Here is a 15,694-nt window from a genome sequence, read left to right on the forward strand (position 1 = left end):
CCGATTCCCACTACGAATGCGCGCATCACGCTGCGCTCTGAATGGGCTAACTGCGGGGGAAGGAGGAGGGGGCCAAACTTGGGAGTGGGTACCTGTCAAAAGGAGGAGGGAGGAGGATAAGCGGAGTTTCCCCTTTTGAGTGGAGCTCTACTTAAAAGGACATATCCCCAACAGGAGGCATGCTAAACCCGAGTTCCCATGACCTGTTCTGACAATATCACATCACTCTGCCATACAGAAGAGGAAATCAGTGGAACCAGCGCCATCCATATACTAGAGGAATTAGGCTGAAGTTACATTTTTATGAAATGAAGGACTGATCACTAGGAACATCTTTACAATTCGTACAGCATAGCCCTCTGCTACATGTTAAAGCCATTTTAGTTTTGAGGCCAACAGCACATTACAGATAACATTTTGTAACCAAAAATACTTTATTGAATAACACATCATAAATTAGCTGAATGTCACATCATAAATATAAGTTGGCCACAGGAGGCCATTGTCATTAAATAAAATGAAGGCACAGGACTGCAAAAGACCGCACTAGGAAAAAAAAAAATTATATATAAGTATAAAAAGATCACACTCCCATTCCAATATGGACAGAAAAGATTGCCTTGGTCTTTTGTAGTCCTGTACAGAGATGCCCATCTACAGGAACTGGGTGCTTCAAGAGAACAGCTCATTGTTCAATGATTGGATTCAGGTGGGGTGACCATGCTTGATTTATCCAGGGATGGTGAAAACAAGGCCGAACCTGAGTGATAAACACATAAGGAAAGTTAGTCTTACAGCTTAGAGCAAAGGGCCAGTTTATGGTCCTTCAGGCTTTAGGGGTGCAGGCAGATTGTGGCCAGTGGGAGTAGAAAATGTCCCATGCCCAGCATCAGTGAGAATAAACATGGCTGCAGGAGCAAGAGGAATAGTGCCCCATTGTTGGGTGGCAGTGGGAGGACTAGTACCCCAAGGGCCAGATAAAAAAGGCAACAAAGGGCTGCATCTGACCAGCAAAAAAGCCGGCATTCCAAATCCTTACGATAATGATTTATTGGTACAGGTTAAAAGAGTACAAGGACTAACATGTTTCGGCAAACCACCTTGGTCACAGCTCAAACATTAAAATGAGAATCAAACTATATACACACACACACACACACACACACACAAAGGTGACTCCATCCACCACACAGGCAACCAATAGTACCCATCATGCTGATAGAAAATATTCTGTTAGACCGCCTGGTTAGAGAAACACCACTAGAGAAAAACAGCATAGCAAACATACATAAAACTATTGATAGGTACTATTGGTTGATTGCCTGTGTGGTGGGTAGAGTCCCCTTGGTTGGGAGATGAGAGAGCGATAGAGAGAGCGATAGAGAGAGCGATAGAGAGAGCGATAGAGAGAGCGATAGAGAGAGCGATAGAGAGAGCGATAGAGAGAGCGATAGAGAGAGCGATAGAGAGAGCGATAGAGAGAGCGATAGAGAGAGCGATAGAGAGAGCGATAGAGAGAGCGATAGAGAGAGCGATAGAGAGAGCGATAGAGAGAGCGATAGAGAGAGCGATAGAGAGAGCGATAGAGAGAGCGATAGAGAGAGCGATAGAGAGAGCGATAGAGAGAGCGATAGAGAGAGCGATAGAGAGAGCGATAGAGAGAGCGATAGAGAGAGCGATAGAGAGAGCGATTCTCATTTTAAGGTTTGAGCTGTGACCAAGGCTGTTTGCCGAAATGCATTATCCCTTGTACTCTTGAACCGCTTTCTGAACAGCGCATGACTATGTAAGTTGGCACAATGGCACGGCTGTGCAAATGAGCGTACCTATACGGCCCCTTTAAATCGCAGGCTATTGGGCATGTGACAATGTCCGCCGGTGGCCCACAATCGTGACACGGAGAGGCAGAACGGGGAGATGCCTATGTAAACAAGGCATTTCCCTGTTCTTCCTAGCAACATGACCGGGATCTACTGCTCCCAGTGATCAGGAGCAGTGATCTCATGTTCTAGTGAGCCCATCCCCCCTACAGTTAGAACACAGAGGGAACACAGTTAACCCCTTACCTGCCAGTATCATTTACACAGTAATCAGTGATTTTTTATAGCACTGATCGCTATAAAAATGCCAATGGTCCCAAAATAGTGTCAAAAGTGTCCGATGTGTCCGCCACAATCACAATAAAAAAAAAAAAAAAAAAAAAAAATTCACAGATCGCCCCATTACTAAAAAATAAAAATGCCATAAATCTATCCCCTATTTAGTAGACACTATAACTTTTGTGCAAACCAATCAATATATGCTTATTGCGATTTTTTTTTTACCAAAAATAATGTAAAGTACATATCGGCCTAAACTGAAGAAGAAATTTGTTTTACGCTTTTTTGGGATATTTACTATAGCAAAAGTTAAATATTTTCTTCAAATTTGTCGTTTTTTCTGTTTATAGCACAAAAAATAAAAGCCGCAGAGGCGATCAAATACCACCAAAAGAAAGCTCCATTTGTGGGAAAAAAGAGGACATCAATTTTGTTTTTGTGCAGCGTCACACAACCGCGCAATTGTCAGTTAAAGCGTCGCAGTGCCGTATCGCAAAAAGTGCTCAGGTCAGGAAGGGGGTAAATCCTTCCGGGGCTGACGTGGTTAACCTGTACCAATAAACTGTTTTCATAAGGATTTGGTGTGCTTGTTCTTTTATTGTATTCTGCCGTTTGTGTTTTGTCGGGAGGACATTGCAGCCAGAGCACCCTGTTGTGGACTCCATGCTGACTTTCAGGACACTCCATTGTTCAGAGCTCTGCACTTTTGTAGGTTTATCTGGCCAAGTTGGGAGATCCCCGGCTTAGTTTATAGGCCCTCCCAATGCCAGCTGTAATTCTAGTCCTGCCTGGAGAGGTGGACAGATCATTGCACTCCGAGACCGATTGCTACTACATGCTTCATGTATAGTTTACTCAACAGGGAGCCAGTTCTATAAATTATCATTTGCTACCCAAACTGGTAACTCAATTAAGCCAAAACTTGTGCAGATCTTGATTGCCAGCTCAGCGGAGATCTCCGCAGGCAGTGGTTTAATCGTGTGTACTGAAAGCCTTTTGGTGGACTCTCCCTCTAAAAGTACTAGGGGCATTGCTACAGGGCCACAAGATTTAAGTTATGAGGATGGTATGGACGACCACTTCCATGTCTATTTTAGTCTAATATCTTCAGTGCCAAGTCCCCGAGTTGGAATTATGCAGATCATAGACCAACACACGCTTTTTACTAAGTGCTCAGACTCGGTTTCATGTGATGTGCAGGATCTTCTGATCTCCTGGTGGGAAGTTCTAGATCAGGGATATGCAATTAGTGGACCTCCAGCCATTGCAGAACTACAAGTCCCATGAGGCACAGCAAGACTGACCAGTCACAAGCATGACACCCAGAGGCATGATGGGCTTTGTAGTTTTGCAACAGCTGGAGGTCTACTAATTGCATATCCCTGTTCTAGATGCTCAAGCCCTGCTGACCTCTCAGGCCAGATGTGGCAACATCTGCACACTGGTATGAAATGCTATACTTTGAAGTGTGCCATGCAACACCCCCTCTGAATGTACATCACACACCTACCCCACAGTGTCTTAGAGACCTTTTGAGTGGCCTTATCTGCTTATTATCGGCTGAGGGTCCATATTTATTTTTAAACTTGCCCGAGTTAGACTTTCCCAATCTGCAAATATTTGAGTTGGACATAAAATTTGAACACCAAAGACAGCCAGACAACTAGCATTTTTTCAGGCTGTCCATGATAGTAGCCTCTGCTTCCATTGTTAAATGGCATTCCAGCTGTGTTCTACATTGAAGTAAAGCTCCAGGTGCATATAAAGCTAAATCTTAGCGAAAAAACTGTTTCCTACAGCTTTAGTAATACACATGCTGTACTAGTGATGTCCCATGTTGAGCAGGTAGTTGGATCCTGCAGAAATGTGTGGGGTGCCTGGTCCTCTATCACTGCAGCACTGGATGCGTTCAAACAATACATAAAAAAAAAAAAAAATTTGCTTTTAAGCGGCTCTCCACCCAAAAGGGGGGAGTTGCACTTTAAAGGACTCGTCCCACAAAGAATTGTCACTTTGAGGAGGTGGGGGAGCAGAACAGGTATCCGATTGACAGTCACCCACTCCAATCGCCTAGGCAATCTGAAGCAGTAGTTCTCCCCCCCCCCCCCCCCCCCCCCTCCACAGTCCTCTGGGAAATGTGACAGAAGACTGCGGGACCATTCACAAATGCGCAGCACTACTCTAGCAGGCACAGAGGGCACTCAGCTGTAGAGCTGCAACCTGTTACAGCCGGGTGCCCACAGCCAAGATGCCAGTGCCGAGGGAAGACAGCAGGTAAAACCAGCTGGGGAGAGCACACTGCTGGATTGTGGGACAGACTAGTGGCTTTTTTTTTTTTTTTTTTTTTTTTAAGTCAGCAGTTAGTTTTTTGTAGCTGCTGACTTTCACAGTAGACCGGCAACAGCTTTAAATTTTGGCTAGAGTGGAGAGTAATTATAACACCCATCAGGTTTTTATGGTCCGTGTCCCCAGTTTGGGAAATCCACCCTCTGTTTTGTTTACGGTCATGGCAAGTGAAAGTAGATCACAAATTTCGGGATGTCCCCAGAAAACAGGGTTACTGTGAGGTTTTTTGTTTTTAGCAAAGAAAACACCATAAGTGTTATACTTGCCTAATGGTTTTGCACAAAGCAGCTCGGATCCTCCACTTCTCGGGTCCCCCGCTGGCACTCCTGGCCCCTTCCCTACTGCCAAGTGACCCCACAGCAAGAAGCTTGCCATGGGGGCACCCGAGCCGCTGCTGTGATCATTCAGACAGAGCCACAGCTTGACTCCTCCCTCTTGGCTTACTGATTTTGACAGCAGCAGGAGCCAACGACGCCCAGCTGTGTCTCAGCCAATCAGGGAGAGTCCCAGATTGCCAATTCTCTTGTGCAAGACCGCTGGATGGAGATGGGCTCAGGTAAGTATTGGAGGGGGCTGTCGCATAGAATGTATTAAGATAAAAAAAAAAACCTTCTGCTTTAGAACCACTTTAATCTGCCAATGTGGACACTAGTTCTGGTTACCCCAAGTGATTCCCTTCATTTGTAGGCATTTACTCTCACCACCTGTTTGGTTAGTGGACAGGAAGTAAAGGGCAATCTTCCCAATGGGACACAGATGGCAAACTGACAAACTATAAACCCCCTCCCCCCGTCTTACTCTATCCAAAATGAAGTTTTGCCTATAGTTTTACTTTAGCCACAGAACCTGTATATAGTTTACACTGCATGTAACAATGTAAGTGGGGGAGTGGATCATTCATTTCCCCCAGAGATTGTGTTACATTCAGTGGGTAAATGAAAAAACGTAATCGTGGAGAAGGGGGTGGGTCCCTGTCAGACCTTTTATAAAGCCGTTCTGCCCAAAGACTCAAAACTACTATTGTACCTCTGAAAGTTCAGAGCCAGGAAGAGCAGGCATCACTGCAGTAAATATTTCAAGGATCCAGCCGCCTGCATAATATGGACACTTCATTACTGGTAAGTAAATGTGACTAAAGCTTGTAGGGCGTTAGCCAAAACTCAGCTGTAGCATGCAACTCCATTACTAGATCATTTTGCAAACGCAACTAGTAAAAGTACCTAAAATTTGACTTATCAGCCTCTTACAAGCCCTCTTGGAGAGATAAAGACTGGGGTCCAACCATGTGTGCTGCATGCATGTGGTAGGGTAATGCAAATTCTGTGGCAGGATAACTGCTCTAGGGTCTTATCTCTGCATTTCACCATTTGTGGACACGTTGTTTTCAAAGCTAACCTACAGGCAGAGAATTGCAGACACGTCTGACCTTTCAGACCAAGTTTTCTTGTGTTCATAAATTTGTGCGCACAAACAGGCAGGTCCCCCAGCTACATAGTTGGCAGGCCCTGGTGTGCCATGTACATCAGGATTTTAAAGCAGGGTTCACCATAGATGCCGTTTGCTACATCTGACCTACCTCTTACAGTAAGGCCACTTCAAAGCTAGTTTGTAGCTGGCCAATTCCTATAGGGGCATATCATCCACTGAGCTTAACGCTTTCACTCAAGCCCTGGAACCAGCATTAGAATAACTGCCAACTGCAGCTTTTTGTACAGCTGGCTTATCAGATCCATCCTGGGGAGTGGGACACCAAAATGAACCCTGCTACACCGAGTACACAGCACCTACTTTTGTTCTAAAGAGAACCAGCTACAAACAAGTAATGTTGGTCTACTCAAGCCAAGCACCCAGTCAGGAATATTTAAGTGATGGAAGGCATCTGGTCAGGTTTTTGGTTTAACGGGATAGTGGAGCTTAGAGTCAGCAAAGACAAGCTTACTCACCTGCCCTGCCAGCTCAAGACATGAAGGCCCGCATACTGCCTCTGATGGTTGCCCGACAAATAGGACAATGTCTGAGATTAGGGGCGCAGTCCATACACACCACCAGGTGTCCACAAGGTACGAAGACCATTGACGAGTCTTTGTCCATACAGACTTTACACATCCTTTCCTCCTTGAGCCGTCGCAGCTGTTCCTCTGTAGTGAGTGTCGTTTCTGAAGGGAGCAAATTGTATCAAAACCAATCCATTTAAGGATTCACCTCATCCAACCTCCAATACTTGTGCCCAAACAAAACACGCAATTCCAGGCTTTGGCATGTCTTGCTTTTACTTCAAAGTCCCTGACCCATGAGTTAGATCAGCATTTCTCAACTCCAGTCCTCAAGGCGCCCCAACAGGTCATGTTTTCAGGATTTCCCCTCAGATGAAACAGCTGTGGTAATTACTAAGGCAGTGAAACTTATCAAATCACCTGTGCAAAATGGAAAGCCTGACAACATGACCTGTTGGGGTACCTTGAGGACTGGAGATGAGAAACACGAGTTAGATCATGCCACAACATTTTGATTAATATTTCAAGATTACCTGGTTGTTTGGGGGGCTGGATTGCAGATCTTTGTGCAGGACTTTCTGAAGTGTGGGTAGGTTCTGGAAAGAGAAGAGCATTCATCATACAGATCTGAACAAAAACACATTTGAACGCTGCACCAAACCTGAGGAAGACATTTAGATTAATGAAGGAACTTCCAACATTGCAGTAGTAGAAATTAAAGCAACCTACTAGCCTGTGGAGAACCTTGGCCTTCCATACTAGACAAAGCAGCAATTACAGACCTAGTTAACTTCCATAGTTTTGAAGCCAGAGATGGGAAGCCAAGTCTAATTATGAAGGTTTTCAGAACTATTGCCATTTAAAAAAAAAAAAAAAAAAAAAAAAAAACCACCTTAGATTGTCTAAAAATCTAGTTGATTTAAATGAAGTTGGCATTTACCCATTAACATTCTAAAGATATTGGATAAGAGAATTTAGTGAAATTACTGCACTAAACCTAAATAATGTCAGAACATAAAGCAGCTCAAAGTCCAAAGGATTTATAAACATAGTGTAGCACTAAAAGGAAAAAACACAATGAACTGCGATATCCAATGTATACAACTTGAGACAAAGATAAGTGAACTAATGAAAAGTCCAATATTCCTTAAGGTGGGACTAAATTAATTAAAATTCAGAAAATATGTCCTCATGCTTAATGGCGAATCCTCAATTGAACAAGGACAGCACAGTGTGCAAATAACTGCAGTTGTGGATGTAGAAAAATCCTCTGTCAAAAGGAATAAAGATGGGTACTCTTACCAGATATGGTGGACCCACTTACTGTACAGTAGTAGGTCAAGCGAGCTTGTGTGGGCCAAGTGCCACAAGGTTAGGATTGGCAGGGAAGCAATCACTCCAAGCAGGGTGGTTCCACTCCTCATCCGTGATGATCCAGCCAGAGATCCCGAATCTTTGTGACTCTCCAACACAATATAGAACTTCCACCCAATGGGTGAGCCATCTCAATAACAACGGAGACCAAACGGGAGAGTTTTATTCACTTTGGTTTTCTTTCATTTTATCCTTCATTGCTTGAAACTCATGTGTGACTCCAAATCCTTGCCCTTCATGATCAACTGCAATCAACATGTGGCCTAGAGCATGACCAAAAAAAGTTTTTTGGTCTCCATTGTTAAGACTCACCCATTGAGTGGAAGTTCTATATCGCGTTCGAGAGTCACAAAGATTTGGGATCTCTGGCTGGACCACAGATGAGGAGTGGAACCGCCCTGCTTGGAGTGATTGCTTCCCTGCCAATCCATACCTTGTGGCACTTGGCCCACACAAGCTCGATTGACCCACTACTGCACGGTAAGTGGGTCCACCATATCCGGTAAGAGTACCCATCTTTATTCCTTTTGACAGTATTTTTCTACATAGTTATTTGCACACTGTTTGTGCTGTCCTTGTTCAATTGAGGATTCACCATTTAGCAGGAGATGGACATATTTTCAGAATTTTCATTATTTAATCCCACCTCAAGGAATATTGGACTTTTCATTAGTTCACTTATCCAATGTATATAACTTGAGACAAAGATATCGCAGTTCATTGTTATTTCTTTTAGCGCTACACCATGTTTATTATAAGATATTGGATGCCTGGCTTTCCTGCTGATCGGTCTTGGAGGAAAGCCATGGAACACGTACCTAGATTTGAACGCTTGACTAGAGGCTGCATGCCTGGTCATTCAGTGGGGAAACCAGAGAATCACCATGGCAGCCAGGGTCCCAGCATCTTCAGAAGGACATTAACTTTCTCATGACAGATTCTCCAAGATGAACTCCAGGCAAGTATTTAAAAAAAAAAAAAAAACCCTGATGAAGCTCAATAGATTTATCAATGCTGTATTAATACTTTTAATGCAAGCAGTGCAAGTAGCAGAATCTAACCTGTGTAGGCCTCTTGTTCCCTGTACAGCAAAGCTCATCACTAGAGGAAGAAGCAGCACAAAGCCAGTCAGTTGTGCTACAGTGCTCATATGCAAAGGACATGGTGATTGGAGGGGAGAGCCGAATGACAGATGAGCTCACCACTGCGGTGCATCTCCTTGCAAAGGCTTTGGGGTGGACCAGAGCTGCCAAAGCAGAAACCAATCAGCTCTACTGCCCTGACTGACCAGGCTGCACTTTGTGGCAGAGCTGCACACATTATGTATAGAAATGCCAATCTTGATAGGTAATACAGCTCAATTAAAGGCATTTGCCTGGAGTGAAGTTTAAATACCCAAAGCTCACCACAAATGTTGAAAATCTGGCTGTACAATCTAATTTCATCTAAAAACGTATGTAGTAGAAGGGCCTGCCTGATTACATACAATAGTTTAGGTAGGTCCTCATTACATAGTTTTAAAAAATCCAAGATTTTACAGTCACATTGTACAATGTAGGTTTACGCTCAGGCTATGTATGTACCTGAGGTCTGTGGCACACTCTCCTCTTCTGCCAGCACTGTTTCATCGACCAGTTCAGAGACCAACTCAGACAAGCAGCTGTGAGGGGCCCCAACCATTAGGAATCGGCTCTGCACCACACTGGCCACCAGGCTCTCATCAAAGCCCATCCGCAGGGCGTCCTGTACTATGGACAACTGGAGGAAGTCCTGCCAGTGTCCCGGAGAATCTGCAAGGGACCAGCAGGCCAGGGGTTAATATGGTCACGTCAAATTCCTTCAGCAGCAGTCAAATTAAGGCAGGCTTGTAGTTTAATGATAACTAATACATTTAGGAGAGGGTAGAACCCACCTCACTGTTCCGGCAAGGAAGGTTTAAGCTTCTAGGAAGAGCTATGGTCAAGTGATGCTGTAACCTTGGTGAGGCCCAACTATTAAAGCTGAACTCACAGCAGATCTCAAATAGTATAAAGTTATCTAAATTTGTGAGCTGTGCAAATACCAGAATTTAACCTTGTGTACAGCTTCTTGCCCCAGTACAGCAAAGCTCAGAAAGGGGAGGGAGCAGCACAAGCCAGTCTGCTGGAGCATGCCGAAAGGAGGAAAGAGCAGAGTGACAGGTGAGCTCATCAATGTGCTATCATGGGAGGGGGGGGGGGGGGGGGGACAAGATCTGCAGAAAAAAAAAAAACTGCCACACAGCACAGCCCTATCTGGAAGGGTAATCTTCAGGACTGGATGGTCTGAAATACAAACCCCTTGGGCAACTAAAATTGCTCCCATATGCACATTTCTAGCAGTTTGCCTGGAGTTGGGCTTTAATCACCAATGACCCCTTAGAGCATCAATCTCCCACAGCCTCCCAGTCACAAATCTTACTCCGCGTATTAATGCAATGTGATAAAGCAGTCATTTCCTGTCTTTGTAATCCTGCTATGAAGGACCTTGCTTTAGACCCTTCCAGCAAGCCCTGTCCCCATCTCCCAGTTGTGCATCCGCATAGCTCTTAACTGTCCCTGATTACAAGGGACTGTCCCTCATTTGGAAGAAAGTCCCTCTTTCCTTCTCATTTGTCCCTCAATTTGGTCCGATCTATTTAGGTGCATATTAAATGCACTACTTATCAAAAAGTGTTTTACTGTGCAAAACCTTTTATCCAAATTTCTAAAATTGCTGCATTTGTCAATTCCAAGAGCCAACATAGTAGAGGCAAAGAAGCACTTCTGTGTTTAACCAATCTTTTTGTAAAATGCTTTTAAAAAGGGGCGTGACATGGGGCGTGTCCTATACCTACATACTTTTGCCAATCGGTGTCCCTCATTCCCAAAAATTTAAGAGGTATGCATCCATGCCATTGCTGTTATGAACACTTCCAGTTAAAGACAAGCAGCCATTCTACCCATCCTGAGTAACGCCATGCAGCCTTTGCTTGTGTACACAAACAGTGGCTGCAGAAGATAAATGGCATTAAGATGTAAAAGAAAAAATCTGAAAAAGCAATTTTTCACAAAATCCTCAGCAATAGTCTGATACACAGTGCATTTGAAGACAAAGGTCATCCCAGCTGGGGTTCACAATTACTTAAATGGAAAACCAATAGTGTAATTGGGTAAAGAATGTAGGGTTCATCACACCACTTTCATAAAACATCAGAACCTTGGGAGTGCAGGATCCATCTACTCAACCATCTGCTGCAGAGCCCCTAGAGCAGTGGTCTCCAAACTGCAGCCCAGGGCCAGATGTGGCTCTTTACTTGCCTTTATCCAGCCGATGGGGTACTACTGCTCCCTCCGACACCAACTATGGGGAACTACTGCTCCCACTGATGCTGGGGTGTATTTTCTACTCACTGGCCAGTCTGGCCCCCTCAGAGTCAAGGACAGTAAACTGGCCTTTAGAAAATTGAGACCCCGACCTAGAGGCTTGAAAACCCAGTTAAAACCCCTGGTTGTCCGATCTGGCCAGTTTTGGAGAAGATACCACTAACTGATCAAAAGTTCAAAAACCTTGTCCAATGTTTTGGTGCCTACCAGGACACGTCCACACCAGAGACATCTTATGTGCCTTCTATCTTATATCCAGAAAATTACCATGAATGCTCAGGAGACCTCTCCATGGCTGCTGCTGAATGGCAGAGTCAGGAATCTAGGTCCAGCTGTAAGACAAGCTTTGTGTGCACTGACCAAGAAAGCCAACCCACTGGACAAGGTAGCAGAACATATCTACAACCTGTAGTAAAGAGTAGAAAAATTGTGCTGTCCTCAGTGCCACTATGTGGTGACCATACCAAAATATACATTAATATCTACAACTTAGCGATCTGAAAGCCAGTTCCCTGTGCCAAGTTTTGAGAGCCACAATATAAAGCCTAATTTTCCTTGTTTCCAGGAAAGTTATCACTTGAAAAAGGTCAAGTCATACCCTTAACAGCCATTTCTGTAGCTTAAGTGATAAGTTAATGTTTGATTAGCTGCCCAAATTGACAGTTCTCATACTAGGCCCATCACAGTACATGAGTCCTCAACTAAATCAAAGATTTGTGATTGAAGTTGAAGTTGCACTAGTTTCAAGAGTCAACACAAAACAGAAAAAAAAAAAAAAACCCCAAAAAAGTAGGTTCTCATAGCACGTAGCTCTGGCCTTGAAACAGTTGACCTTTGAAAGCACAAAGCAAGCTGGCACTTACCACTGGGTGCGCTGGGGCTCTCAGACGTCCTCAGGAATTCAGGCTGTAAAAAAGTTGGGATAATGAGAACTGGAAATGCACGGAAGCCAAACCATAATAACCAATCAGGTGACTGAACAGTCCCAACTTACATGCCCCAGCAAATACTATGTAGTTTGCAAATCAGGACTGTTTAGCGGTTTATTAAGCCAGGTTACAACGCATGAGTACATAGGTTACTCACCGAACTCTCTGGACTACCACCTATAGCCTCTTGCACGCTACGAACATACGCAGGTCCCATGGACTGCACAAGAAATTCACACCTACAATAAAAGTTGTCAAGTTACCTAAAATCTGGCCACCATGTAAGCATATTAAGTGTCCATACACTAATTTAGTTCAAAGTTATCACTTTTGAGTAAACATTGGAAAGTTTACACACACACACACACACACACACACACACTTTAGGATTACAAGGGCCCTCATGCTTCTAGAAGAGGTTTAAAGCAGAACCCTTGGAGAAAACCCCCATGGTGTTCCCCTGCAGCGCAAAAATTATAAGTCAATTTTGGTCTAAGGCATGGGTGCTCAACCTGTGGCCCTCCAGCTGTTTCAAAACTACAAGTCCCATGAGGCATTGCAAGGCTGACAATTACAAACACAGCTCCCAAAGACAGAGGCATGATGGGACTTTTAGTTCTGCAACAGCTGGGGGGGGCAAATGTTAAGCAGCCATAGTCTAAGGTGCCATTGAAAAGCATTGAAAAGCACTTTTGTATTGCAACACCTGCAAGCTTCCTTCTCTCCATGCTGCTAGTCCCCCAAAGCTTCTCTTCAGTAATATGAGGCTGTCGTAACCAGACACCTGCAGAGAAGCAACTTCACCTAGTCCTGTGGGCTAGGTACATAGATGACATCCTCCTCCTATGGGATGGAGATGGCCCAGAGCTTCAACAGTTTATGTCCTCTCTCAACATAAACAATCGTGGAATCCATCTGAACTTTGAGAGGAGTCAGACCCAGATCCACTTTTTAGATCTCACTTTGACTATAGAGGGGGGAATCTTGTCTACATCTACCTTTTTTAAGGAGAGTGATAGGAATTCCTACATCTCATTAGAAAGCTGCCACTATAGACCCTGGCTTAATGCAATACCTAAAAGTCAGTATACGAGAGTACGCAGGAATTGTTCGAACCCTGAGAAATTCCTATCACAGAGTAACATTCTCACTGAGAGGTTCCTTGAAAAAGGATATACCAGGGAGAATTTGTTACCTGTTCTAAAGGATGTACAAGAGATGGATAGGGAACTCTTGCTGAGAGACAAACCTCAGACAAGAAGTTTTGACCATAATTTAGGAGTACCCTTTATTACCACTTATTCCCTTCAACACAAGGAGATAAAACTAGTTTCCAAACATTGGCATATTGTTATCAATGATCGAGTTCTGAAGGAAGCCTTACCACCTAAACCTAAAATTGTTTTTAAAGGGGCTCCTTTTAAGAACAGGTTGGCCCCTGGGGTATTGGATCCGCCTTTAAATAGGACCACCTTTTTTGACCAACTAACTGGATTCTACAAATGTAATAAGTGTCGGGTTTGTTGTTTCAACTCGTTCGATTAGGAGGACCCAGTCTTTCGTTTCTACAAGGACTGGTCGAACTCCTCACATCACCCCATTTATTACCTGTTCCACTTTTGGAGTGGTCTACATGTTGCAATGCCCTTGTGGCTTGCAATATGTGGGCGGACCAAACGCCCCCTCCAAGTGAGGCTCAATGAGCATATCACCAATATTCTAACAGGCTTTAAGAACCATTCGGTCTCCAAACATTATCGTCTGGTACACAGAGATCCCTCCAATACCCTATTTTTAGGGATTGACCGCTACAAACCCCACTGGCGGGGGAGTTCCATGGTGCGAGAGATTTCCAAATTGGAAATGTCTTGGATCCATAGGGTCAAAAGTTACACGCCCCATGGATTGAACATAGATGTGGAGGTCAATGCTTTCATCGACAATTCCTGAATATTGGTGCTGATTGGGGTACCCTGAAGGGTTGAATAATAAATATCAGAATTCGGAATATCTAATTATATAGTTAATTTTCAGAATTTTTCCCTCATATACATGGTCTTTGATGAGGCTATATCTTTTTAGTTAGGCCTTAGTATGTGATTAACCATAAACTCTTATTTTTAGATTACATCCCTCATAGATAAAACTTTTGAGAAATATGAAATTATCTTTCCTGCCAAGCCTTTGATGGGGGACTGATTAGCCCTATATTGGTTTTCACATTTTTTGTACCTGGGGTCACCTTTCTGTACTAGTGAATGTTGGTCTGGTTATGTTATGTGAGCAGTGACGTGACCCACAACCAATGTGGGATATATTTTCTCTTACATTTAAAGAGTATCTATGCTTAAATTTATTTTTATTTTTTTTTATTAGTATTGATTTCTAATTGATTTCTAATATTTATGATTCATTTTTATTTTTATTCTTATTTTGATGTTACTACTATCTATGTGGAGACATAATGTTGGGGTAATTTGGATAGGTCTTACATCTGTTCCTTAACCTGTGAATTCATGTTACCTCTATTTCTATATGAGCAATGTCCATGCTTAGAATCAGTATAGTATCTGACTACCTGTACATTGTCATTTAGAGATTTATTTTATTACCAGGTTTGAGTTTTTAAAGAGAGGATTTCAAATTATAAGCTTGAAATGCCAGTCACTCGAAGTCCATGTGTGCCTGGTTTTTATTTGTAGAGGTTTAGGAGTCTGGTGGCATTTTGGTCGCTAATCTGGCTCCATTCCTCAAGATATATCGCTAATGCCCACATCAAAGATGGCATTCTGTGTTTCACCTGACTGGACCCAGAACGAGGCTTGGTGTGCGCATATAATGTGGTGGCTCAGCACGCTGCCCGTTCCCCCATTGAAAACGTCAACCTATGACGAAACGCATCTGGCAGGGACGTACTGACGTCACCACGTCGCCCTGTTGTGGACGGGAGTTTGTTTGAGTGCCGGCATCGCTTTATCCTTTTGTTTTATTGTAAGTGCAATTTCATTTAAATACATTTTTAGTTTTATATGGTATCACACTATTGGCTGCTTTTTTCATACTATATGCACTGCTGAGCCCGTGACAAGATTGCCAGGACGTATTCACGCTGTTTTCTGTCAGGATTTCGGCTTGTGTTTATACTAATCGGTCATCTGGTAAGCAGGTATTTTAAAAGGTTCGCTATTAAGATAGATCTTTTGTCACATCTCATGGTGTCAAGTTCTCAACCGTGTGGAGTTTGTGCACATTAGTTTGTCATCTGGTAAGCAGTTTATATGTGGCTTGTTGCACCTGGTGGGATTTTTCCATGCCCCTCTATCTGGGTGATAGTTGTATGCTCACTTGCCCTTGACATCTGGTAAGCAGATTCTTTTGGAGGTTCACATACATTTTTTATATCTAAAGTGCACATACTTTATTGCATGTTTGCATGTCACTCACTTAACACTCCTGTGTGTATTGTAGACACTGGATGTTTATATGATTATATATGATTTGGGTTTGTTGAGTGTTGCACCTCTTTCTTTTTGAGTTTTGTTATGGTATCAGTATTACGCTATGTTTTT

The 15,694-nt window shown here is 43.4% G+C and overlaps 1 protein-coding gene across 2 annotated transcripts in view; it reads right to left on the reverse strand.

Annotated features, from left to right (window-relative positions):
• Nucleotides 1-424: 424 nt before the first annotated feature.
• LOC141114028 (baculoviral IAP repeat-containing protein 7-like) overlaps nucleotides 425-15,694 on the reverse strand; it is a 32,132-nt gene continuing 16,862 nt past the window's right edge. Inside the window, exons 6-11 of one of the 2 annotated variants that reach the window (XM_073607463.1) lie at nucleotides 12,283-12,364; nucleotides 12,060-12,102; nucleotides 9,397-9,603; nucleotides 6,973-7,035; nucleotides 6,389-6,601; nucleotides 425-760 (exon numbers count right to left, since the gene is read on the reverse strand). In XM_073607463.1, coding sequence (XP_073463564.1) covers nucleotides 6,402-6,601; nucleotides 6,973-7,035; nucleotides 9,397-9,603; nucleotides 12,060-12,102; nucleotides 12,283-12,364 — 595 coding nt within the window. In that variant the 3' untranslated portion in view covers nucleotides 425-760; nucleotides 6,389-6,401. The remainder of the gene's footprint in view (nucleotides 761-6,388; nucleotides 6,602-6,972; nucleotides 7,036-9,396; nucleotides 9,604-12,059; nucleotides 12,103-12,282; nucleotides 12,365-15,694) is intronic. The other variant, XM_073607464.1, reaches the window with a different exon arrangement.

This window comes from Aquarana catesbeiana, linkage group LG12, assembly GCF_042186555.1.
Source record: "Aquarana catesbeiana isolate 2022-GZ linkage group LG12, ASM4218655v1, whole genome shotgun sequence".
NCBI classification, from domain to species: domain Eukaryota; kingdom Metazoa; phylum Chordata; class Amphibia; order Anura; family Ranidae; genus Aquarana; species Aquarana catesbeiana.